General features: G+C 40.3%; 1 protein-coding gene and 1 long non-coding RNA gene across 3 annotated transcripts in view; one reads left to right on the top strand and one right to left on the bottom strand.

The window, feature by feature from the left end:
* The window catches only part of MTX2 (metaxin 2), a 35,067-nt gene that overhangs the window by 7,000 nt on the left and 942 nt on the right, over positions 1–27,125 (top strand). The window contains exons 2-9 of the mRNA XM_064162178.1: positions 5,470–5,517; positions 6,503–6,549; positions 19,122–19,194; positions 22,246–22,322; positions 23,403–23,495; positions 24,211–24,249; positions 24,603–24,728; positions 25,969–26,045. Of these exons, the coding sequence (XP_064018248.1) occupies positions 5,470–5,517; positions 6,503–6,549; positions 19,122–19,194; positions 22,246–22,322; positions 23,403–23,495; positions 24,211–24,249; positions 24,603–24,728; positions 25,969–26,045 (580 nt within the window). The remainder of the gene's footprint in view (positions 1–5,469; positions 5,518–6,502; positions 6,550–19,121; positions 19,195–22,245; positions 22,323–23,402; positions 23,496–24,210; positions 24,250–24,602; positions 24,729–25,968; positions 26,046–27,125) is intronic.
* LOC135185429 (uncharacterized) overlaps positions 18,392–27,125 on the bottom strand; it is an 86,724-nt gene continuing 77,990 nt past the window's right edge. For both annotated transcript variants that reach the window (XR_010306480.1, XR_010306482.1), the window contains one exon: positions 18,392–19,710. This is a non-coding gene — a long non-coding RNA (uncharacterized LOC135185429). The remainder of the gene's footprint in view (positions 19,711–27,125) is intronic.

The raw sequence follows: 27,125 nt of genomic DNA, 5'->3' as shown, positions 1-27,125 counted from the left end.
GATATCTTGCCTCTTGGCTGTTTTAACAGGCCTTTAATGCCATGTGAACCAAATGGTTAAATACAGATGTTTTAGCTTTCTTGCTTTTTATGCAAGTTTAATATCAAAATGTTTAAGAATATAACAGAAAGGAAACTGTTCCATGCAAATTTTGTGACTTGAGAAAGACAGTAGTCTTTATTTCTGTACAAACTGTAAACTGAACACTTCAGGAAATTGCACTGTCTGAGAAGGTCACATGTTTCCAGGCCAAGTCTTATTCTCATCCATGCAGCAGCACACAGTGAGTTGCATGGAAGAGATTGCTAATCAACTGAATACTTCCATCTACAGAAGCAGAAAGAAGATATCAAAGGATAAATTGCTGGCTGGCATAGCAAGAATTCAGTACATTTTATTTTATAGGTGATTTGAAGCACAAATTGTCTTGATTTATTTCTCACTGTATAGTTTCAGTACTTGGGAAATAATCAACAGCATAGTAACTTTGGTGTTAATTCTTTAGCCTTGATTCTTATTAGCTAGTTTTATAACATAAAATTATTAGTTGTCTGCATTGCCTTTCGAAAATGTTCTTGGCTCCCTAAAATGTTATGGTATTGCTAATTTCAAGTTGAGTGTTTTCCTTAAAAAACAACTTGTAACCTGTTGATAACTTCATTTTGTATGCAGAGGGGAACATCTTGATGGCTGATCCACAGGTCTCTGGCATTTGGCTGTGATACTCAAGAATGCTGCAGCTTGACAAGTGTGCTAAAGGAGTAGGAAACCAGCAGGGCAAACCACACCACATCACACCACCTACCCTAGTGCTCGAAACTGGCTATTCACACTAGACTGCAGAAATCACTAAATTGTTGTTTAACATATTCCACAATTTAACATGCAAAGTATTTCATGCCTTCTCATTTTCCCCAAGTCTTATTTTTTTTTTAAATAACAGGATTAAAAGCATAACTGTAAACCATTTATTTCATTACATCTCTTTCATCATTGAGAAGCTGCCTTGGGAAGCTGGGTGAAGATCATAGAATCGTAGAATCAACCAGGTTGGAAGAGACCTCTAAGATCATCCAGTCCAACCTATCACCCAGCCCTATCCAGTCAACTAGACCATGGCACTAAGTGCCTCATCCAGGCTTTTCTTGAACACTTCCAGGGATGGCGACTCCACCACTTCCCTGGGCAGCCCATTCTGATGCCAGTCACTCTCTCTGTGAAGAACTTCCTCCTGACATCCAGCCTAGACCTCCCCCAGCACAATTTGAGACTGTGTCCCCTTGTTCTATTGCTGGTTGCCTGGGAGAAGAGACCAACACCTACCTGGCTGTGACCTCCTTTCAGGTGTCTGTTTCCCCCATCCATCTGGGATGCACCAGCCCAGGATGAATAGTTTCCCAGTAATTTGGTGTGTAGTGGTTGAAGCTGAGTTTTGGACATTCATAAAGATACTGAAGAGCTTGCACAAAGAATTGGTGGGATGAGGTACTGTAGAACATTTTGGGAATGTGGTGCTTCCTCTTCACTGGAAGAATGTTATTGCAACCTCTCATTCTTTGAATTAAAATTCTTCCCTCTTATACTTTGTGCAAGTGTATTATGTCCTGTTTTGAGAGCATTAGTTGGATCTAAGATGTGTAGATGCCTCAGGTGTGCTGCTGATCCTCTGCTGATAGTGGGGTCTAGTTCTCCTAAGTACCTCTTACAACATATGTGCATTTCTCTCCTCTGCTGTCCCAAAAGTATTTGGGTGGATAAAGCCTTATTATTGAAATAGTCTGAAACATCTAGAAACATTGAAATCAAAATGCCATTTAACTCTCTGTCTCTGGCCTTGATGTTGCTTGAGTAAAACGTTTTACCAGGAAATCTGAAAAAAGGAGCTAGTGCAATACATTTTTAGTGGGAAAGGATTTGACATGACTGTCATGACTTGCTCTGATGTATTCTCTGACATGACAAGTGAGGAGTCTAGGAATCTGTTTTAATAGATAGTTACAACCCTGAGTAATTAAAGCTCCGCTGGGAACATGCAGCATACTAGTTCACAGAATTTTCTTCTGAAAGTCTAATTTGACACCTAAGAGCCATATTAACACTTTAAAAATCTGCATTTTCTATGCTAAACTGTTAATAAGTAAGATACTTTGACTAACAAACCTGTTCATCTTAGTCAAATTCACACGCATTTTTAGTCATCCACAAAACCAAAGAAGATTTTATGTAGATTGCTCTGTTTGCTGTTTGACATCTTCAGTTGCAAAGCTGCATCTGCCTAGTCAACTCCTGGGATAATAAGGCATATACAGAGATGGTTTCTGTGTGCATCTGTGAGGACACTTCCCAGTAACTGTGGAACTCAAGTTCATTTCAGCCACACTTAACAGGGAGGACTGACCAGGCAGATGCTTCTCTATTGCAACTAGTATTAAAACTGGTAGAGAAGAAATAGAGAGACAGCAGTGTGAGGTTTACTTGTCCTGAACAAACAGCAGACAATCCACATGAAAGACCAAATAATCTGAATTTGTTAAGCACGGGAAAAACTTCAGTAGGGTGGGAAAACAATGTTTACTAAAGACTGCAAGCCTGAGAGACCAGACCCATTGAAAACCACACAAGAGTAATTCCTCTGATTATGGAGGCAGAAGAAAGAACCAAATAGTTCCTTAAGATATGTAGAGAAGCTATTCCTGTAAGACACACTTCCAGGCAGTTATTTCATCCTGCGAGCAGCTGATGATGAAAATGTCTGTCGCGTAGGATCTAACACATAAATGTGATTCTGTGTTGAAAGCTTCTGAAACTGAATTGACATCACATTTGTTAATTTTCTCTTTATATACCTAGTGGCACAGTAACCCTGGTTAGCAGGGAAACGAATGTCTACAGACCAGAAGATTATAGTTGCCAAAGGATAAACTGTATTTGACTTCATTAGTGCACAAATGATAAGTTTGTGAGGAGTTATTATAGCATTAATCAACTTGATGGATTGGAAATATGACAGAACTGAAGCAGTGTGTAATATTAGTGCCTATTATTCTACAAATTAAGTCTTCACCTACATTCACAAGGCAAGAGTCATTGCTGTATGTTAGAGATGTTACACGCTTTCTCTCTTGTGGAGGCATGTGATACCCCTTCAGTGGTTCCTCCTCCTGTCTTACCCCAGTGGGGGTCTAGTCTCCCTTAGCTGTTTGTTTTCACCTGACAGCTTATTGAAGGTAGCTTAGGAGCTGGTACTTGAACTTAGCTTGCACCTTACAAACTTGGGCCTTTTATGCAGCAGGGTGTGTTAAACATTTTACTCCATCAGAAAAAATTATTTCATACTCTAAACATTTTAGAAGAAAGAGAATAGAAATTGGAAGATACAGGACAGATAGTGAGTGGATATTTAATTCTTTAATTTCCAGAGGATTGCACAGGCTTTGCTTATCTACCTCTGATATTTTTGAACATGATCTGCTGTATGCAGTTGTGAATGCGTGCTGCAGAATATGTTTTTTTCTAGCATATAATAGATGGATCTTAATGAAAAGTTGATTGTTTTAAAATCCTGACTGTACACTAATAGCAAAAGCAGTTATCTTTTATCTAGTCTATGTACAAAGAACTGATCATGGCTCATGAGCATATGTCCACCTTGTCCAAACATGGTTGAGATTGTGACCTCCCTGTGGAAACTGCCAGGCGCCAAGTGCGAGGGGTAATACTCATTCACATTTTTGCAAGTACTGAAATTCAGAGTTTGTTGTGCCTTCATAATGAAGGTTGAGAGTTTCATGTGTCTCTTTGTCCTTGTTTCATAGCATGGATATGACATACCTTAGCAGGAGTGTAGTTTTGGACTGTATGTGCCAAGAAGCTGATACACAGATATATGAAAAAATTACTTGTATATCTACATCTCCATGTCTATATATAGCTTAGTAGCAATATCTGGCTGGAATTAGTATTTGAATTTCTTGAAGTATACTTGAATTGTTTTTTGGTTGAAAAATGAAAATTTCACTTAATTTTAATGAGACTGGAAATACTGCAAAAATAGGCACTTTCCAGTTTGGGATGGAATCCAAGAATTAGACACAAATATGACATTGCAGTCTGAAGATGGTCAGGTAAAAAATTGCAGTAGAAATGGACCCATGCATTTTGAAGTTCTCTGTGCTGTGTTGGTCATGTGAAAAGAATGTTTTTGTTGGTTGGCTGGAGTATTTGCAAGAACAATGTACTTTCATGACATAGTTACTTCTGTAAGTGTCTTGCAGTCCAACACTGATGAGTTTGCTAAATTTCCTCATGCCCTTTGCTCTTGCAAGACTTCAGTGAACCTGAAGGAATGTATGATAGATAAATTATTTTAAACAGTTAAGGCTGTAGTACTGCAGTATCTTAGTCTCTTTTTATTTAAAGAAGTAAATGTACCTCAACCTGAAGAATTTTTACTCCAGGGCAAAACTTTAATGGTGGGGTGTAAAACCAAATAACTGCTACAATAAAATGTAAAACATTTTTTTATGACACTTAAATGTGATTAGTTGCTTTCTCATGCCTGTACTAGTATTGCTTTGATAGGCTCTGTGCCTTAATGTTAGAGGCAGTGATCTCTGCAAAACTCTGTACACTGTTAGAAGCTTTACTGTGCTGTCTGCCTTCCGTAGCAGTTAATCCAAGTATCCAAGAAGAATGATAGTCAGAAAATTGTACATGATTTTCCTTTGAGTTTTAAGGATAAAGTTGCAAAGAATAACCTTACTGAAGCCAGTGGCATATATCTGTTTGACCCACATGTAGTTATTTAAAAATAGATTTTTAATCAGACTTTAACAAGGAATGGAGACAACAAACGTCAGGACCTGCTTGTCTTGATGTTACTATGAGCAGTAAATCAGTACTGATTATTATTTTTGCCTTCCCATAAATTCAAGTGGTGTATGATTGATTAAATGCAGCAGTACTAAAATGGAACATGTGATTATCTTTTATTTCCTTGCATTTTATTTTATTTTTAAAACAACTGTTCAGCTGTTTTGAGCAACTGGTGATGCTGATTTTTTTTTTAATGCATATTGACATTCCTATTTTAGGGTTGACCAATACATTATTTAAAGCAATAGGCAATTGTGGTTATCCTGGTGGGTGGGTTTCTGACATGCCCAAGCACCTGGCTTTGTGGGTATTATATAGGGCCAGTGAGGACAAGGCCATTCTGTAACATAGCTTGAATTTAGCTTTTTTTGCAACATTAAGTTTTGAGGCTTCATTTTCAGTTCTCTGTTGTCCCTCTCTAAACAGGATAGTACAGAAGAAGAAAGTGATGGTGGGGCATTTTTAGGGCAGGTTAAATCTTACATCAGCATCTTTGGAGTTTGAGTTCTTGCTCTAGATAATATTTGTGTTCACTTACCAACTGCAAGCACATTGTTGTTTGCCTTGCTTGACTAATTCCTCTTCTTTCCACAGCCGCAGAGCCTTGGCCTGAAAATGCTGCATTGTATCAGCAACTGAAGGGTGGGTACACCAGTTTTTCTAATTAATAATTATTTTTAGAAGTCACATTAAAAATGCACCAAAATAATTAACTGCAAGGAAGCATAGAAACTGTCAGGAGGCTTTTTTGTGTTTGTCTGGTCAGAGGTTTTAGCTACACTTGCATCTGCCAATATAAACCAGCTATTCATGGCCTATAAGGTCCTTGGTTTATTATTGACTCATTATATTGCCTGCTGTAGACAGTGTAAAATTATGTGGTTGCAGGCACAGTTGGCAGATTTACTGCACCAATAGCTGAGGCAGCAGATTTTTGAAGTCTTGTGGTAAAGTGGGCTCTCAGTAAAAAGGAACTGTTAAAATGTATAGGCTAGGATGGTTCAGGCTCCCTTTAGCAGCTCTTCATATATCATCAGATCACATTATGGCCCCCATTTGGGGCTCAGCAGCCTGCTACAGTTGTCAGAAGACTGCAAAGTAATGAAGACTAATAGGTAGCAGCCCTAGTCTTCTAAGCATGGAATTTTTATTGCAGTGAACTTGTCATCTTTCTTTTGTGTGACAGACCTAGACACAGTGTGCAATATTAACTGCAAGCTGCTTTTATAGGTTTCTGAATGCTTTTACTTTTTCGCCAGAGGAGTTATGAAGATGTTATTTTATTTAACTTTGATTAGAAGAAGAGTAATTGGCATAAAACTGAAGCATTTGGTTTTAAGTTGTGAGCATTTTTTATTGTATGTTGATAGTAATGTATGATAAATGCAGTTGCATTTGCAGGAAATATATTCCTGGTATTCTCTGGTGTGTTGTTGTTGTTGTTTTCTTTCTTTTTAAAATATTTTTATCACAGCTTTTCTAGTCCAGCTGTATAAAAATTATATATGGACTCCTTTGTTTTATGCATAAGAAATGCAACCCAGAATGGCTTATACAGTTACAGGTCAGTAGCTAAATGAGCACTGTTTTTTTGTAATTGTGTTTTTTTGTTTTGTTCTTTCAACAGAGGAACAAATTTTGCTTTCTGATAATGCATCTTCCCTTGCTGTTCAGGTAAAATGTCATCTTTTCTAAACTAAAGATGTTGATTTTATTATCTCGCTGAAGTAACCGTATTTACCTAAATAACTAATTGAAGAATTGTTTCTGGCAAAATCAATGACTTATTTCCTGCATCTGATGTGCTTACATTTTTATTGAAGTGCCAGAGCCTAAAGGACAGGAGGATTTTCAGAGTTCTAAAGTGCCAGTGCTTGTACTTGTATTTATATTGGTCTATGTTGGTGCAGTATCTGCTTGTCTGCCTACTCTGGGAATTTTGCATGGTTCTCATCTGTTGTCACTTGATGTGCTTCTTTGTCTCCTTATATTTTGCATGGTGCTGGTTATTAAACTCTCAACACCAGTACTGCCCCAAACTTGAGTTGTATTTGCTTCGTGCTGTGATTGGCACACCTCTGTATATTTGATAGGCTTTCCTAACTGTCATGTATACAGAGATCCAGTGAGATCCAGTGTGGTTTTTAGAAATAGCCCATGTCATTGACAGTCTTGAATCTCTAATTGACTTAAGAGCAATATTGTGACTTTAAAGTCTGTATATACTCTGAACCTATTAGGTTCAGTAATCCTGAATCTGAAGGGAGTGTTCCCCATGAGCAGAGAAGGCCTTGCTGTCAGGAGTGGTGATGAGCAGGATGTCTGTGTGGTTCCTGTTCTTCAGAGCAACTTGACTGCTGCTATGTGTAGTACGGAGTTACACTGTTCCCTGTCTTCTTACTTTTTGTATGTGGTCTAGCTCTGAGCACCTAGAGCAAGCACTCTTTGAGGGCTATGCAAACAGGTCACATTTCCGTTAGCCTAAGTGGAACACTTGAAGTCTGTAACTAAAATTACTGGTTAAAAACGTTAGGATCATTTGGTCATGGTAGTTACTTCCAGGATCTTTAACTTTTTCTCTGAGTCTGGCAATCTAAGAAATACGTCTAAGAGTAGATTTTGCTACAGCAATAAGATGCTTTTATTCTTTGCTGGAGAGAGGCATCATCTTTGGTACATTGAACAAATGGGGCAGTGTTCATTTGCTTCTTGTGGTTTATGTCATGCCTCACAGTAATACCTATAAGTGGTTTTGTTGCCCACTTGATCTCAGTCTTGCATTTCACTCCAGCAACTGTATTTTTTGTGGTTCTCCTGAGTTTTCCTACCATCTAACAATACCTATAGGTGTGACTTATATTTAAAACATTAAAAAAACCCACAACATAATCCTAAAATTTCCTTTTCCAATGCATCATTTTGCTTTACTGTTTCCAGTCCATTGTTATCCTACACATGTCACTTAGATGATAGATTAACTATAATATATTAAAAATGCTTGTTTTTCTTCAATATTCTGTAGCTGGACAGCTGATAGTAGCCATGACTATAAATATGGTTCTGGTAGATATCTGATCTTAAACTTTATATAACAATTTTGTGTTGGGGAGTTGTATCTATTTTGAAGAATCTGTGTAACGTGGCTGCAACTGCAAAAGAAAGCTATTCTTGATGTCTTCGATCCATTTTGAAATGATAGGAGGATCTGTAGTTTAGTATTACTAGCATAGTGATCAGAAAGCTTTAAATACATTGGTGTCTTTTGCCTAAGGAAATTGCTGAGATCCTGTGTTTTAAATCTATGTTGTTCTGATGGGAGCTTGTTTTACTGATCTTTTTACTGGGTTTTGCTTGTTTGGGGTTTTGGGTGGGGAGGGAGATTAAGTATGTGGTGTTTTCCTGAGGAAGAAATGGGAGTGGAGGATAGTAGAACAAATACCTAGAACAGGCTAGGAGAAGCTGTGGAGTCTTCTCTGGAGACTTTCAAAGTCTGCCTGGTTGCGTTCCTGTGTGGCTTCCCTAGGTGGTCCTGCTTTGGCAGGGGAATTTGACTCAATCTCTCTAAGTATCTCCCAACCCCTAACATTCTGTGATGCTGTGAGAAATAAGAGCTGGTGCCTGACATTTTCCTCCACTCTTCCCATTTCTTTTACTTCTGTTGCTGCCTTGGAACACGTGACTATTACCAGAACATATACATGGCTTGTTCATGTCTTGTTGAACTTCTGTCTGGTGAAAGCATGTCAGAATTTTGGGTCCCTCTGAGCATGTGCAGTCAACTGCCATCAAATCTTTGCAGAATGTGGTTCACAAGAAACTGAATATGCTGCAACTGGTCCTTCAGATCTTTCTTAAAACCCTGCATCATCTCTTTGTAATACTGCTCTAGGGTAGCTCTCAGAGGACATATATTCAGATAGATACATGTAAAATAATAATATCCAATGCCATAGTAAGTAATTAGAATAAAAGTTGACTGACTGGAAATTGACTACCCAGTAGTGCAGATGTGATTTCATGTAACTTGTCAAAAGAGCGTATGAAGCAGACAGCAGAGCAAGCTACTCTCAGTGTAGGTGTAACAGTCTCTTGCAGGCATTTTGTTTGATTTAATGAGTGCCAAGGGCTGCAGACTCAACGTGGGAAGTTGGTTGAGTCTTGCCATCATAATAATGACTGGACTTACAACTTCTCACTGTGCAATGAAATCAAGATCACAGAATGGTAGGGAATGGAAGGGACCTCTGGAGATCATAAAGTTCAACCTCCCTGCCAGAGCAGGACCATCTGGACTATGTGTCAGGTAAGAGAGGGGAGGACAGAGTACCTTCAATAGTAAAAACTAAACAAACCTAATAAAGAATAATCCTTTTCATCTTGTGGAACATCTCTGTTTAATAGATTTTTTGTTGTTGTTACTTACATAATTTCTCCTTTACTAATTTTTCTTGGAAACATACTGAATTACCAATTCCTTTGTCCTTTACTGTGTTCAGATTCTTTATATTTGTTGAAATTGCAGCATAACTTGAATCTCCTCTCTGCCAGTTTAAACCCATTACCCCTCATCCTGTCATTACAAGACCTCCCCAGACTTTCTGTAGGCCCCCTTCAGATACTGGAAGGCTAATATAAGGTTTTCTTGAAGGCTTCTCTTCTCCAGGCTGAAGAGCTCCAATTCTTGTAGTCTGTCTTCAGAGCAGAGGTGCTCCAGCCCTCTGATCATCTTTGTGGCCCTCCTCTGGACTCACTCTAACAGTTCCATGCCCTTCTTGTGTTGGGGGCTCCAGAACTGTACACAGTACTCCAGGTGTGGTCTGATGAGAGCAGAGTAAAGGGGGAGAATCACCTCCCTTGAACTGCTGGCCACACTTCTCTTGTTGCAGCCCAGGACATGGTTACTGTCTGGGGTGCATGTGCACACTGCTGGCTCATGTTGAGCTTTTCATGAACCCAGACCCCCAGGTCCTTTTCCTCAGAGCTGCTCTCCAGCCATTCGCCACCCAGCCTGGAGTTGTGCATGGGATTGCGCCAACCCAGGTGCAGGACCTTACACTTGGCCTTGTTGAATTTCATGAGGCTGGCCTGGGCCCACCTCTCCAGCCTGTCCAGGTCCCTCTGAATGGCATCTCTGCCTGGTAGCAAGCTGACTGTGCCACACAGCTTGGTGTCATCTGCAAACTTGCTGAGGGTGCACTTGATTCCTCTATCCACATCACTGACAAAGATGTTAAACAGCACTGGTGCCAGCACTGACCCCTGAGGGATGCCACTTGTCACTGTCCAGGTGGACATTGTGCCACTGGTCACCGTTCTCTGCATGTGACCATCCAGCCAATTTCTTATCCAAAAAGTGATCCACCCATGAAGTCCATATTTTTCCAGTTTGGTGACCAGGGTGTTATGTGGCATGGAGTCAAATGCTTTACTCAGCTCCAGGTGGATTATGTCAGTTGCCCTTACCTTGTCCACTGTTGCTGTGACTTCATCACAAAAAGCTACTGAATTTGTCAGGCATGATTCACCCTTGGTGAAGCCTTGCTGGTTGTCACCAATCACCTCTGCTTTGTTTTCCATTTGCCTTAGCAGAGCCTTCATTATATAACCCTGTTGAAAGTGAAGCTGATTTGATCTTAGGTTGCAAAATCTCGATGTTGAATGAAGTTTTATTTTCATTGCAAATGAATTACAATTAAGAGAAATTACTAATCAGTAATGATTATTAAAAAAAAAGAGTATATACAATGAAGGCTGTTCTTGTGAAATGTGCATCTCTCTTCCCATTGAAGTTAACACAAACTCATACACTTCCTGGCAGCACGACTCGTGATTAAAACCATTCCTGGTTTATTTATTGTCCAGCATTCCTGCTTATCAGCCTTATCACAGTAAAAAAAGCCACCAAAGCCTAGAAGTGAATATACCACTGTATTTCAATAAGAAAACAACTCCACAATGTAAGGAGGGGAAAATGAAGTTTTTAATGGATTAAACCTGAATTACTATGGGAGAGTATGTTTCAGTGTGAAGCAGGGAGCCCGTCCAGGCCCCATCTTCCTCTTGATGCCCAGTCAAGGTAAAACCTCTTTGTTCGGTGCCTGGATAGAGTAGTGTGGCTGAGTAGGAGGGAGGGGGTTAACACAGCTGTGCTGTCAGGCCTTCTGCCTCTAATGGTAGACAATGTTCCAACTTGTTGGGACCAGGAATGTGGACATTGAGGCTGCCTCTGTTGTTATAGGTTCTTTTGAGATCTTTATGTAGGTATAGTCTTAGAATCTTGCTTAAAAGGCTGTCTAAAATGTTGAAGATTTTGGAAATTGTCTTAGCTATCCTGAAGCTACAGAGCCTGCAGCTCATTATGTTATGTATTAATTGCTCATGCAATTGATGTCCTTTTAAATGGTCTTAATATATTCCAGGAAAGTGCATTTAGAATTGTCTGTGCTTAGTCCTGAATGACAGAAGGATGTTTGGGCAATTGAAAATTGTGTTACACAGACCAACTGCTTATTTACTTCAGCAAGTAATCAAATAAATGTGTAAATCATGCATGATTAATTGCCCTTGACAGATTTGTGTGGGTGGTTTTTTTGTTTGTGTGTGTGTATATACGAATCAGGGTTTGTTTTTTCTCTAGATGAAACATTAGCAGAAATTTGAACTTGTTGCTGAGGCTTGAACAAAGGCTTAGTACTGAAATGAAAATCTGACAGTCTCTTTCTTTTGAAGAGAATAAAAGCTAGAATTCCTCATGATGAGAAATGCAATATCGACACAATCAATCTAGCAGGGTTGCATCGTAGCTAAAGACATGCTTAAATCCCAGGCCATACAGAAATTGTTTGTGAGTGTCTTTCATACAGTTCTAAGATGAAATTACCCCTGAATAAATAACGTCTTCATTTATCTTCAAAACCTCTGTGCTACCAGTGAATCTACTCTTTCTGTATTCTACAACAAGAATTGCATTATACCATTAGAGCAGTGTTGTGCTGCAGTGTAAAATAGATTGTTTTGGAGAACGAACGTGGCTTTGCTATAAATTAGGTTCACAGGTACAAAGGAATTTGTAATTTTGTTTAAAATAGTCACAAATATAATTAAGCTCTTAATTTATGTTAAACTACAAATGTGGCCATTACCATAACTGGATTAGGAATTTAATCTGTCACTCAAAGAATGATACTGAACAGTTTTCATTTATAACCTTAGACACACTATTTCAGTTCCAGGGTCTGCAGCTGTTTGATATGAAAACTGAATTATTCTGTAGATCTGTTCATGGGTTTTAATTTTAAAATGTGTTCTTGCAATAAAGTAGAGAAAAAAACTCTTCAGTTGTCATCACATATTGTCCTTTGTATGCTCACGATATAATGTAAAATGAAAACAGAAAATGCCTTTCACTCTTTCTTCACATCAGTATTGTGTGAGTGCTTTTAGAAGTACCATCGAGTAAGATGGCTTTGAATGGCTTGTTCTTTATTAAAAACTAATTGTGAAGCTGTCTTCCTCAAATGAATCCTGGAGTATGCATCTCAGAATAGTGTTCCTCATGTGGGGACTTAAGTTGTGAACTATTTGAGTCTTGGCATAAGTAATTTCATTCTTGCCTCTGATCTTAGAAACTCCAATCTGGATATGATTTACGTCAAGTTGTAACTCATTTTTAATGAGTATGTGCTTGCTTATATATATTTTTCTGAGAGGGGATTGTAGAGAAAGAGGGAGCCCTGGAGAGAGAGCATTGTAATGAAGTTCTGACAGGGTGATTCTCTGCTCATTGTGTGTTGTTTACAGTGGACTTGTGTCCAGATAGGCCTTCCTTAGCTGAGAAGGGCAAAGAGCAATGGCATCTGTAACAGTTAACTGTAGGAATAAATGCAAACCTACTCCCTCTCTTCTCTTATTCTTTCCCATTGTATTTCATGCACAGTCATTTTCTGTCCTTGTCATCATAGGAGGACACAACAGCGTAATTTCTTCCATTATTTCAAGGGCAGCAGCAGCAGTGGAGATGAGAATGTCAGCTGTGTGAGAAGAGAAGGAAGGGGAGGGTCTAGTGAGTTGTCCCATGTCTGGCTGTGGTTTCTGGGGTCTGAGCTTTTAAGCTGCACAAAGGTGATTGCTCTGATTTTTTGTTTTAAAAGATAATTGAAATCCAGCATGCAGTCTACATTTTGTACTTGTAGTTGGGCAGGCTATAAGAAAAAACAACAAACCTTAAGTTGTGTCCTTTAAGTGATACTGCTGTTGTAAATGTACTCCGCAATTCTGGCAGGAGGTGTCACTTGCCATGATTGAAATGAATGATAGGTTTAAGATTGTTCATTAATTTTGTAACAAGTGTCACCTCAGAGCTGCCTATCAGCCCTTCTCACATAGCTGCTGATACTTTGTTGTTTTGCAGCGAAAATAGGAACTGGCTTGTTCTGTACTGACTTTGGAAACAGCTCATACTGCTCTTTGGGAGAAGGCAGTGTAATGCAAACTATAGTACTGTGTGGATCACAGGGCTATATAGTAGTGCAGGAAAGGCTACAAGAGGCTTATCCACGCATTTTACTCAATTTTTTTTCCTCATTCCCTTGCTCTTCTTTCCTAGCCTGTAACAGTGAATATTGGGAGAGCAGGGAAGGACAGACCTAATTCATCCATTGGCACTTTTTTCCCTCCCTCTCCTCTGTTTATCCTTACGAACTTGGAGTGACTCACCACTTCCCTGTCTACAGCAAGGTCTCCGATTAAAAGCAAGATGCACAGAGGCAGTAGCAACTTTGTAGACTCAATGTTTTCAGTCTGGTAGAAGTTCACATTTCCCCCTTCCCTTGCAGGTGCTGGTACAGGTAGAAGGGCTGTAAGAGTGTGAGAGGGGAGACTGCCTGCAGGCAAGAGAGGCAGTGAGCATGTGTGGCAAAGAAGCTGACAGGCCCTACTGAGCCAACATTTTTTTTTTTGGATGTCTTTGTCTGTTTCTCACATAACCTTATGCAAAAAAAAAGGACACACTTTGTTCCAGAAGTAACTTAGAGAAAAATGTTTTAGCAGACGTTTTATTGAAGATAAGCTAGTTACCAACTGGACAGTTTTCCAGGCATCTGCTTTAGTCATTGACCAGTACTGGTACTGCACAAGAAATCAGACCCTTGCTTTTAAAATTACAGAAATGCATACAGTCAGTGGGACATTTGGATAGAAGAGGCACTCCTGTTGATGCCAGGGGAATAAGCATGGTTCTTCCCAATCTGAGATTTCATTACCCTTGTTTTATGCTGCATTAACCTGTATGAGCCATGAAATTGCTCATTCCTTTTAAAAGCTTGAGTGTTTCGGTTTGATGCCCTTCAGTTATAGTGAATTTTATAGGTTTATGTTTTATTTGTGTAAAGTCTATTGGGCAGTATGTTGATCTTCTCTAATAAGGGAAAATAAGCATATTAATCCCTCCTCTTTATGAGTTGATTTAAATAGTTAACTCTTTGGGTAGGTGTTAAGCATACAAGAACAAGTTCATTCTTTCCAGCAGGAATTCACTGCTCCTTTTCCTGCTTAGAGTGTGTGTGGATGAGTTGTTTTCAAAGTGTCCATTAACATTTTCAGTGAACATCTTCACAGTTACTGTGGACTGGAAGACTATAGATGAAAAAATACTTACCAACAGACATCAGAGCTAATGATTTTTTTTAAAAACTAAAGAACTGCAGCTGCTGAAATATTACTGCATGAGAGTTCTAGGTGCTGGAGGAGATCCAGGTTGTGGCCCACAACAGTCACCCTCCTTATTCTGTGCTAGTAGTTTGTTTTTTTTCCTGGAGGAGGAAAAAGCAGGGAACTTAATGATGTTCTTTGGAATTACAAGCATATTTACAAGGTATGACAAGCCATACTCAGTTAAATGTCTTGTGTCTAGTTTTGCTGTCACTATCTTGTTTACCATTTAATGTAAGTTTTCACAAGAGCTTCATTGGCCTTATGTGTCACTTGGAAGTCAGTGGGCCCCTTTCAGTCCTTTTAATCAGCCAAAGTTATAATGACAACAGTAACCTCTGATGTACTAGAATAAGCCTCGCTCCCATTTGCTGATGGTTTATCTTGCAGGAAAAGCAAGGGTTTATTTGTGTATGTGAGGTATCCAAAGGGAAGTGAGATGCTTTGAGCTGGAATAAACAGAGTTGGGAGATGTGGCACTCTGATACCATCTGCACACCAAATGTGCTGGTTCTTGACATTCTGCATGAGTGGTCAAAAAAGGGAATGAATCCTCCCTTGATCACTGGACTGAAGTGTTAAAGACTTTATCCTATATTCCCTCTGTAGGATTTCTTTGATCTGTGCCTATTTTAATCTTGATCAACTCTTTGGTAACAGTTCATGCCACTTACTGGCTAAAAGCAGTTATTGTCTGAAGTGTAATTTATATATTTGAATGCATCAGGAACAAAAAAGAGGTTTTCTGACACTTTACATTTGTAAGAATGCATTGGTCACAATCCTTGTTCATATCTTTTCCTAAAAGAAGCCATATTTTCCCTAAACATGGAGTGTATTCACTGTGCTGAAGTCAAAACCACCTGTATTTTTAATGGTAACAATTTCCAAAGCCTATCAGTTACATTGGTGAAAGAATGAAAGTACTTTTATAGCAATACAAATTGTGAAGCTTTCTTAGGATCAGCCCTCATAGTTTGGGATAGTACTATCTCCTTTTATCAGTTGATATGTATTTTTTAGTCAGCTTGAAGGCTATCCAGTGGATCATTAGTTAGGCTGAATCAAGAAATGATTACGTCTCTAGGTAATGATTAGTTCAGCAGTGTAGATCCAGTAAAGATTAAACTCTCACATTGTGGAGCCTTCTGTCTTTTTTCCTGCTGAACAACATTTAAGAAGCACTTAATGTTGAATAGATCATGCTTTGGATACAAACTGCAGCTCAACATACTGATCTCTTAGTTCCCTGTGCTGCTACATTTAAAAAAAAGATTTATGGCATGGCATGAAATGATCTTCAACTTTTTTACTGGTCTGTTGTCTCTTATTTTGTGTTTTGTTACTACTACTCACTCATCGTAAAGCCAGTCCTAAATACAGAGAAAGTTCGAAGTGGAATAGGTGTTGGGACTTGGATGCTGAAGGAGGTTGCTGGAACAGGCCTTATAAGGCTGTTGGAGAGGAAGCTCCAGTGGTCACTGCTTCTGAACCTTGGAGGAATACTGCTGGGGTGAACACAGAACCAGATGGATTTGCCCTATTTCTGTCTTAATTCACTCTTATACTTGTTGAGCTCGGTCCTGGTCTCCAGTCTATGAAAAGTTCATCAGAACATAAAATGACTATTCCAGAGAAATTCTCTCTAGTTTTTGACTTGGTGTTTACTTTAGAGTCCTTTGTTTTGTTATGTTAGCTATTTTTTTAACCTCACTGAGAGTAGACTGATTTATTTCTAAGCTTACTAGAATCTGTGCTTTATTATGCAGAGCAGCAAATACTATGTAGTTAATAATTGTTCCCATGTTAGAGCTCAGTTCTAGTTCAACCTCCTCTTTCTGTACGAAGTGCAAAAAAGGCACAGGGACCTAGCACAGCTGCATTTCTGAGATGCCAAAATGGCAAGGTATTGTCAATCCCTTTTGCGCCAGGACAGAGGCTGAGGTAGAATTTCCCTGCCAAAAATAATTGAGGTTGATATTTCTTGGTCTGTGGATTTTTATTGAAGAGAAGGGGAGATTTTTGATGGAAACATGGTTGAAGTGTTAACACTGAAAAGATTTTGTTTATAGTTTAGCTTCTGTGCCAAAGTGTCTCATTTTTGACACGCTGATATGAAAAAGTAAAACCACTTATTTGATTCACTTCCTTTTGCTTAAATGTGTCTTTGTACTCTCAGGCTTTCCTGTTATTCATGTGTTGCCCTAACTCCAGTGCAGTTCAGACTTCTTCTGAACTTGCAGTGAGAATATAGTACATGGCAGTTACAGAATTCATCTCTAGCTTAGTGTAGAATTGCAGAATTAATATAGTGCCTTAATGAGGAGGAAAAAAAAGACCCCAAAAAAACATTTAGTAAGCCTGGACCAAATGAAACTTCACATGCTTTTGAGATTGAATCTGACAGCTAAGGATTAATTAGTATGGTAGAAGTTCACTTGCATTCCTCTCATCCAAAGATGAAATTCATAGAATCAGCCAGGTTGGAAGAGACCTCCAAGCTGTTCAGAGCTTTTGTTGTATGCAACCAGATTCCACTGCAGCACAGATGATGTAGAATGTATGTTTTTGGTGAATGAGATAGTGTCCAGCAGTGGCAGAGCAACATGTTTGTAATCTAAACCAAAGTCTCTGCATTCTTGTCTCTTTAACTATTTCCAGAGAAGTTCCATATGAAGCCCCCAGAGTGGGCAGAAGACATGATGCATATAGCAGTAGCTGGAACAGCATAGACACTGCTAGATCCACAGCAAATAAAGGAAGAGATCTGAGACCAAGACAGACCAATTCCTTAAATTCCTGTTTGTTAATCTTTTGTGTATTCTTACTGTTTGCATGGGAGTGGGGATGCTAAGACAGCAGAAACTTTAATTTTTGGTGGACTCTGATGGAGGCACAGACTTGGAAAATGGGGTGGTGTCAAATGTGGCTAATGTCTTTTATGTGCTTTGGGTGATTGTTGCACTATTCATCAGTAATAGTTACTAGTTGAGATGAAAGTCTAGAAAACACTATTGCTAAACGGTGCAGGATCTGCAGTATTTGACTTATGCTGACCATAACTAGTATAATTTATTTATGTAGGTCTCTGTCTGCATGTGTGCTTACAGTAATTGGCTTTCAAGCAGTGTTTTTAAGTCAAGAGTTAGGCTAAGAAAACCAAAAGATGTAGAAACCCATGGATTTTGCAGAACATCCACAGCTCTTGAGCTGGGCTTTTGTCAGCTGTAGTCAGTCAATACCTTGTGTGGCAGCTTGTTACTATAGTTCCTTGCTGTAAATTGGATTTGAATTAGGTCACCTAAACCTGCAGGAACCAGATGTTGTAATTGACTGTATAGATCATGGGACTGGTTGGAAAAGAACCAAAGCTTTTGGCTTTTCTATCCTGCATTGGATGGAGCTTGAGAATAAAAGACTTGAAGAGCACAGGAGAGAGTGGAAGGGCTGTTGGTTATCTCTGTTGTTTGTTGGATACTACAGAAGTTAGGAACAGGGCTGATGCCAGTATTAGTTCATACTTTATGGTCTGGTTTTGTTCAGTTGAACAATGTTAAGGTTTTGGTTACTTTGTGACCTGTGACCAAAGCATTTAAACCTGTGAGAATGCAGTTTACTGGCCCATCTTGCAATCTGAAGCACTAGGAGGAGGCTTATATAGAAAGTATTGTTTTACAACAACATTCTTCTTCATGATGGTAGCCTTCTTCATGTAGGCCTTTTTTGCCTCAAGCCACTGTGGAAAAATAGGTATAATTTTGGAATCTGTAATTGTGACCTAATTGCAAAACCAAAAGGAATGAAAGGACCTGAGTTGTGAGAGACTCTAGAGATGAAGAGGTTCCTTATTTGCTGTGTTCTGTCCAAATGGCAAATATTTTTCCTGATGTTTTGGTATTTTCAGCAGAAACACACTAAGGATTTTGTAGTGATGGCAGGTGCTGATAAAAATCAGTATCCGACTGAGAATGCTTTGAATCTAAGGTTGCAGATAAAAAGAAACATTAAATCAATCACTTATGCTCTCCATGACTCACACAAATTAAAGATAATAAATACTTCCCAAAGCAGACTTGTGCTCTGACAGTATCCTAGAGTAAAACTTCTGGCAGCCATTGTAAATAATGTGGGAAGGTGCTGTATGTGTTTGTCATGTTACATAACATGGTTAGCTAGCTTTGGCCAGAAGTAGTAAGAACTATGTTGTTCAGGAGGGGCAAAATGCCACTTCATTTTGCACAGCCATAGCACTCATTATGTTTGCCAGATACTGCTGCTTTGCCTGTCTTGAAAAAATGAGTAAAAGTAGATGACACTTAATTAAAAGAATTCCAGTCGATGACTGGATAATAAACAGCTATGTAAGGAAATTGAAAAGGAATCTTGTTTTTCTTTCACCCAGTCTTTATTTGTAAAGCCAGCAGACTTCATAAGCGTGTGCTAGGAACTAGCTAAAACACAGTCAGGTATATTGAGGAAAACACATTTGTTTGTCACTGGTGTATGAATGCATGTTAAACCTAACTCTTTGTTTCCAGGCCTTCTTGCAAATGTGCAATCTGCCAATCCGAGTGGTTTGCAGGGCAAATGCCGAGTACATGTCCCCATCTGGTAAGTGTGGCCTTCATTTAGATTACTGCGTTATACCTCCATTTTGATACCATGGCAACTATGCCTTGTCTTGCTGATAACAGTCAGCCAGTGCTGCTGTGTGTGTGGGCTGGCTTCCCTCCTCTTCTCAGCGCAGTCTCTCCTCTGCAAACAATTGAAGTGGTCAAATGCAAAGTAACGCTGGCACTGTGCATAACCGTGCCTGTGAGCACAGCACCTATAGGAAGCACTCAAATGCTTCAGGTGCCTGGTGGGTAGCCTTCTCTCAAAGACCTGAGAGTGGTTGTGGCCTGAAGCTGACCGGTGTTTCCAAAAGTAGCTTTAGTCTGCATCCAGGGAATATTCCAGTGAATGTTAGGTTTTTTTCCATTACTGGAGTGTGACAATGCTGGAGAGATTATCTTTTGTTAGCCTGTGTAGGAGATGATTGCTGGGATGTTGAGAAGACTGAAGAGTGCACTGTCACTGTTAAGGGTGACAGGTGGTGTTAAATCTTCCTCTGATGCATGAGACTGTCTGGAAAAAAATGCAAACCCAGAGATACTAAATTACAAGAAGGGTACAAAGCCTATCTTTTGCTGGGGATGACTTGCTCTGAAAATGGCCAGAGGATGGCTTCAGAAGGTTGCTTACAAATCAGAGAATTGCTGGGCGCATGGCAGAAAAGTCTGGCAGTCCTCACACTCTCTCAGATTCTTGTTGTGTGAGTAGGTACTTATCTACCTGGCTCTGGCTGACGACTGCCACATGGAAGTGCCTGTCAGTGCATGTTTGCCAGCTGTATGGGTTCTGCTGCTCCTACAAATACTTTGGTTAAAGCAGAGGAATTATGCTATTAAAAAAAAAAACCAAACCAACAATTGTTTGGCAGTAGGGAAAAGACAACAAAATATGGAGGCATGTAAATTAGTTGTTAGTAAATAAAGGTGGTTTTGGAATGTGAAATCCATGCACAGAGGAGCATCTTGCCTGCATGGGGAACTTTGCATGTGCAGGAGTAGGACTGGAGCTAGCTGCACTCTTTCACTTCTCTGCCGCTCACATTCCGTGTCCATGCTCAATAGCATCTGAGGTTGTAATTTGTGTCTGAACATTTTCCTCTGCTGAAAACAAGGAGCTCAAGAGGGAAAATTACCCTACTGCAGTTGTAAAATTTTGCCCTTATTCTTGGAGTCATTAGTCACTTGCCCCATTTCCTTTCTTTATATTGGTTCCTTAATGATAATTCAACAAGGTTTTTATTTGTTCTCTTTTCCCTCCCCACCACCCTCTGTCTCACAGCAGTGGCAAAGATCTCATCATTCTGGGGGGAAATTTATTTACCTCCTAGTTGTAATGATGAAACCCATTCTGAGGAGGTTGGAAGCATGATAGCAAACGATTGTCTTGGTTTGTGGAGTACAGTATGACTGAAATCACTGAATTCTACAGCACTGAGAGTCTTGTGCTTTCTTCCGCAACATGCTGTGTGTGGATGCAGATAAAGCCTTTGTTGGTGTGATGCACTTCATTTATTACCCTGAGGCTGACTGAGCCAGTGAGTCTCATGATAAAAGCCACGACTGAATCTGCTGTTAGCATGAACGCTGTTTGAACCAGGCCAACAGCAGAATTTCAGTATTTTAGTGAGAAGAGTGAATGTGTTGCTAATAACATATTTGGAGTTAGGTAGGTACTGAGCTTTCTCTTTGAGCTGTCTACTCAGACCAGAGTTTGCCCACAGTGAGAATCAGGAAGGTAAAAGGTTTTTGTGCCCCACTGCACTGGGCAGACTTTTTTACTGCCTTTGGGCTTGAGGATAATTTCACTAATGCACAGAATCACAGGATACCTCTGGTTGGAAGAGACTTCATCCAGCATTTTACCTGCATTTTATGTATTATTTCAACCATGTGAAAAATTCTGAAATATTTTGCCTTAAATATAATGTTTATCAATTGCACTTGGATGGAGGTTTGCAGGATAAGCAATCTGTTTAGGGTGGAGTACTGGAAAAGAAGCTCCCAGCTTCACGTGCTGAGAATTGGGAGAAGGGACAGACATGAGGCAACTTCTTTCGTGCTTCATGGCTTAACTGTAGCAGGACTTAATCTTGTATCTCTCCCTGCCTTATAAAGATTTGTCTCAGTTCTGTGTGTAAGAAGTTACCAACCAGGCAATACGGTGCGTACAGACTCAAGAACTCTTTGTACCCCAACAGGTGCCACCAGTGACACAGTTATTTCCTGGTCTTCTTTTGAGGACTGGCTGTTTATAGCCCTGCTCCATGCCAGATCCTCAGGGCTCAGCCTCACAGACTGAATGAAGCCTTTCTAGTATCAAGTTTTAGCCCCATTTTGCTTTCATGATGATGAAGAAACTCCTTACCCTTCCCAATCCTTCCAGGCTGTGAAGCTGTGGATCTCATAACAAGGAATTCTTCCTTGACCTCAGTGCCACAGGGGCTTGAAAATGCCTGCTAGGAGCTGGAGTGAAGACAGCAAGAGCTGGTTGGGCAATTTGTTGGAAATGTGAGGGTCCAGAGAAGGGAGAGCTGAAACCCCACCTTGCTGAGTATGCATTTGTGCTTCCCTCTCTCTGCTTTTCTGGGCACAGTGCCACATCTCCCAGCATTGTTTCAGCAGCCTTTCCCCCGCCAGTGGTTTAGAAGTGAGGGTGGGAATGTGTTGTGTTGTAAAACTAGCCAAGGGCTGTGTCTGCTTTCCTGGGATTTCCCAGCTGTACTTCAGAGAAACATCTGAATTAAGTTTTTCCAACAAAGCAAAATCCATTACTAAAACACAAGTCTATAGATCTCCCTCAATAATGTTGAAATATACAATTGCCAGTATCGCACGTGGAAAAGGTTCTGGAGGTGAAAGGTCAGGAGGAAGATGTTTATTATTACAAGTACTCATTGGGTGAACTGTGTATGCTAGAGCTTTGTCTGTTCTCATTAAAAACCCAACAGTGATGTTCAGATGCACCTGCAGTATTGAATTGCTTTGAAATAGTAAATGATGTTTTACAGGTGTAAAATCCCCTTACTAAACCTCGTTTCTCATTTTACAGGCAAAGTTCCCTTTATTCACGTGGGAAATCAGGTTGTATCTGAACTTGGTCCCATAGTCCAGTTTGTAAAAGCCAAGGTAACAGTGCACTGTTTTCATCCATTAGTGAATAGCATGCTAATCTTTAGCATTGTGCTCCTCTGGAATGTCACTTCATTTGTTAGAACAGCGTAGAAACCTAGCAGCATTTTAAAAGGAAGGCATCTTGGAATAGGAGTTTGCTTGAGATGTTTTTCTTTGTCACTGACTCAAATTCTGGGAGTACATTCTATGTAGGATAGCTGCATACCAGTGCCAGTTTTTGAGACTGTTTTTCTGTGTGTCCTGTCGTGGGTCTCAGAGCTCTTAAGCACACAACTGACTGGTTTAGACCCTGAGTGTCACATAATGTTCAAATTTGCCTTTGCTGCCCCCCTTATATTTGAAAAAAGGCACTTTTCACTGAGCAGTTGATAAAGCTGTATCACAATCATAGAATCAACCAGGTTGGAAGACACCTCCAAGGTCATCCAGTCCAACCTATCATCCAGCCCTGTCCAATCAACTAGACCATGGCACTAAGTATCCCATCCAGTCTTTTCTTGAACACCTGCAGGGACAGTGACTCCACCACCTCCGTGGGCAGCCCATTCCAATGGCAAATCACTCTCTCTGGGAAGAACTTTCCTCCTGACATCCACCTATACCTCCCCCAGCACAACTAATGAGACTGTGTCCCCTTGTTCTGTTGCTGCTTGCCCAGGAGAAGAGACCGACCCCCACCTGGCTACAGCCTCCCTTCAGGTAGTTGTAGATAGCAATGAAGTCATCCCTGAGCCTCCTCTTCTCCAGGCTGAACAACCCCAGCTCCCTCAGCTGTGTCTCTTTCTTGTCACAGAGGTGCCCTAACCAGGAGGCTGTGTGCTGTAACCGAGTTCATCTGTAACTGATAATAGTCTACCTTTTTTGTAGATTAACTATGTTAAATGGCCATCATTTCTTTCTAATTCCAAAGGATACTGTATTTAAAAATTACGTCTGTAATTTGTTACAGAACCATGTCAGAGATGAGGATCTGAGCCAAACCTCATTGACTTAGAGGTCCTTGGGTCAGGCATTGCTGAATATTCCAATATCCTTTCCTACATGTGTGTCTTTTTTTCTTTTTTCTCCCATTAGGGCCATTCTCTCAGTGATGGGTTGGATGAAGTCCAAAAAGCTGAGATGAAAGCCTACATGGAATTAGTCAATAATATGCTCTTGACAGCAGAGGTACAGCAACCCATAGTAACTGTATACATTTACATACGAGACTACAGGCAAGGAAGCCTTAGGATTTTTCCCTGTATTGGAAATACTGCTTGTTATTAGATTGTCAACTTTTGAGGTGAAAGGAGGCAGGAATAAATTCTCTGTACCCTATGGACTGCTTGCTGAAATATTCCTGTAGACAAAAGCCACATGTATGATTCCCCCCACTTTACTGAACTGTGTCACGTAGATGTTGAAGTAACGGAGTGGAAAATGCCAGTGGTTCTTGGAATCCTAGCCCAACCCACAGCTGGCCAGGCACCCTGCTGTCACCTTCCATAGCGTGCATGCTCACACGCCTGGTGGGAGGCTGGGATCCCTGAGGTTTACATTCGTGGCTGGTTAACGTGACGCAGTCCCAGCATGAGAACAGTGATGGGAATTCTGCCAAGCTGCAGGTGGCCAAGGAGCTGAGGGTTGGTAACCTGTGTGCTGAGTTGAGTGCAGCATGGGCAGTGGGAGCAGGCCTTTGGTTTCGGCTTGGTTGTGGTGCTGGGGGAAGTAAGGACTAGCAGCTGAGCTTTTGCCTTCCGGTTTTCTACATTCAGAAGTCTAACAGAAGGAATGAAATGGAAATTTAATCTAATACAGAAAAGAAAATTCTACTAGTGAGAAATGATTGTCTCTGTATTCTCCTTTATTAGGAAGTTTTAGTAAGTGTTCTTTCTGTTCCCAGCTCTATCTCCAGTGGTGTGATGATGTTACAGTAGAGGAGGTGAGTGGTTCTGCAGCATTTATCTTAATTAAAATTTAATGAGAAAACACTTCTGGTTGCAATCGCAAGTCCCTACTCATAAATGAAACATTGAGGTTTGTACCATTAATGGTGCAGTCTTCTCGCTGCAATTCCGCTTGCATGTACATTTTAGGAGGCTGTGTCATTACTGGTGGTGGCAGACTGCGGAATGGGTGCGGGTTTGGCGCTTCTGAAGCGACAGTTTTCAATGCTTATGCTGCAGACCATACACACTGCACAAATTGCAGTACTGATTGAAATACTTGACTATTAGCTACTTGTGTGTAGAGGTATGTATGTGATAACACAGTGTCTTTCTGTTGGAAACAAAGATTACTCACCCGAGGTATGGCTCCCCTTACCCCTGGCCTCTGAACCGCATTTTGTCCTATCAGAAGCAGTGGGAGGTAAGGCGAAAGATGAAAGCCATTGGATGGGCTGGAAAGACACTTGAACAGGTCAGTATGAAAAGTGGAGCTTACCTCATTACCCTGGTTTATTTTATTTATCTATTTATTTATTTTTAAGGCTGTGGAGAATAACACTTTCTTGAAACAGTTGTTGGAAAAATATATCCTGTACTTAAAACATTATATGGAGTCAGGTATTTGACTTCAGCAACAATTGAAGGACTTGGAGATGTCAGTTGACAAAAAACTCAACATGAGCTGGCAATGTTTGCTTGCAGCCCAGAAGGCCAAGCATGTCCTGGGCTTCATCTAAAGAAGTGTGACCAGCAGGACAAGGGAGGTGATTCTGTCCCTCTACTCTGCTCTCCTGTGACTACACCTGTAGTACTGTGTTCAGCTCTGAAGGTCTCTGCAATAGGACATCAAACTGCTGGAGAAGGTGCAGAGGAGGGCTATTTATGGGGACAGGCTATGCAACTTGGGACTGTTCAGCCTGGAGAAAAGAAGGTTCTGAGGAGACTTTATAGCAGCTTTCCAGTACCTGAAAAGGGCCTACAAGAAATCCATGAAGAGAGATGTTTTACAAGGGCTTGTAGTGACAGGATGAGAGGGAATGGAGTGAAGCTTGATAAGGCCAGATTTAGACTAAGTATTAGGAAGAAATCCTTTACAGTAAGGGTGGTGAGGCACTGGAACAGGTTGCCCAGGGAAGTCATGGACGCCTCCTCCCTGGAAGTGTTTATGGCCACACTGGGTGAGGCCTTGAGCAACCTGGTCTAGTGGAAGGTGCCTCTGTCTATGTCAGAGTGGGCTGAAACTAGATGACCTTTAAGGTCCTTTCCAATCCAAACCATTCTATGAATCTATGAAAATAAAGTCCAGCCTGATGGGGCAGAAGGAAGGACGTTTCACCATGGGTGTACATCTCTAGTGCTGTAGGCTGTAGTCCTGCAGATAGATTGTTAGGCTTTGCAGGATTGCAGCTTCCCTTGTCAGAGATCCTAAAAAAAAAAAGGCAATGTAGTTTTGAGGTGTAAGTTAGTACCTCTCATGAAACTAAGTTATAAATGTTATGGGAAGCACTTTGTCAGAACAGCCTTACATAAAATGTTTGATGAAGTAACACTTAGCAACCTGCCTACTGTGTAGGTTTGACTGACTTTAACAGCTTCCAACATCTTACGCTCCTTGTTCCCACCGTTGGCACAATGACAGTAAGAAGGTTGTTTTTTTCAGTGTTGGTGTTTTCTGACAATATGGATCTTGTGTCTCTTGTGTGTTTTGATAGGTGCTTGAAGATGTTGACCAGTGCTGTAATGCTCTGTCTCAGAGATTAGGAACGCAACCTTATTTCTTCAATAAGCAGTAAGTTACTCCTTACTGAAATACTACATCCAGGAATGAGAAAGATGTATGAAAACCTTCTGTTTTAATGCTGCACTGTTAGTTATGGAGACAGTAATGTGTGACTGGAACAGAAACTTGACATTTCAGAAATAAATAATCAAAGGTTTCAAAAGGAAAATTTCCCTAAGTGATTTAGTTTTACTCCTGCTTGCCTTTTCTACAGTCTACCTCAAGCAGGCGACAAACCTACAACTTTATACAGGTAGTTTCTTATTAAAAATGACATATTTAATGTTTCACTTTTATTTCTTGAGCAGTGTTCTTTAGTAGGAACAGGGAAGTGAATGCATGTCATGCTGTCCTCACCAGGACAGCTGGTCTTGCCCTCAACACCAGGGGCAGTTCTGGATGAACTGAATTAGCATGAGGGTGCCTGTGAGTTGAGAGCTGGGCAAGAAGCTAGATTTGTATCCACAAAGAATGAGTATCAACAGTGAAAATGAGTATCAAAAGTGAAAATGAAGATTCATGTTCCCAAGGGGAGAAGAAAGAAACAACCTGGCCTTGTGGGATATCCTTTGTTTCACCAGTTTCTTCTTTGCACCGTTAAAAAGTGCTTTTTTGACCTTTTAGATTTTTTTTTCTCCTTCACACTTTTTTCATCCTTTAAGTTTTTCAGCTATCTGAAATGCTGCTGATAAAGTGTGTGTTCCTAGTCCAGTGTTTGTCAGTCTGTGACTTCTGTGAGTCTGCAGGAGGTAAATAAGAAAACCAGCTTGTTGACAGCTATGAGCTATACAAGCATCCACATCTCCACTGGAGAGTTCTTAGTCATCCACAAATAGAAATGCAAGAAGCTGATCGGTTAGAAACCCCTCGTGCTGCATACCTTGAATACTGGTAAAGAAAGATTTTAAAGGTATGAATGTATTTGGGGAAAAAAAATTATTTGCACGTGGACTATTTCTATGCAGGGGTCTAAGGTGACAACTCAGAAGGCTGGTACCTAAAATAAGGAAAACATTCAGTAGTCCACTGTTTCCCAAAATACCTCTTCTGTGTAGTCATTGCTGCCATCCTGGAGCTTATTTTCTGATT

Source organism: Pogoniulus pusillus, chromosome 2 (assembly GCF_015220805.1).
Source record: "Pogoniulus pusillus isolate bPogPus1 chromosome 2, bPogPus1.pri, whole genome shotgun sequence".
Classification (NCBI taxonomy): domain Eukaryota; kingdom Metazoa; phylum Chordata; class Aves; order Piciformes; family Lybiidae; genus Pogoniulus; species Pogoniulus pusillus.
This window is presented reverse-complemented; position numbering and strand designations above follow the sequence as displayed.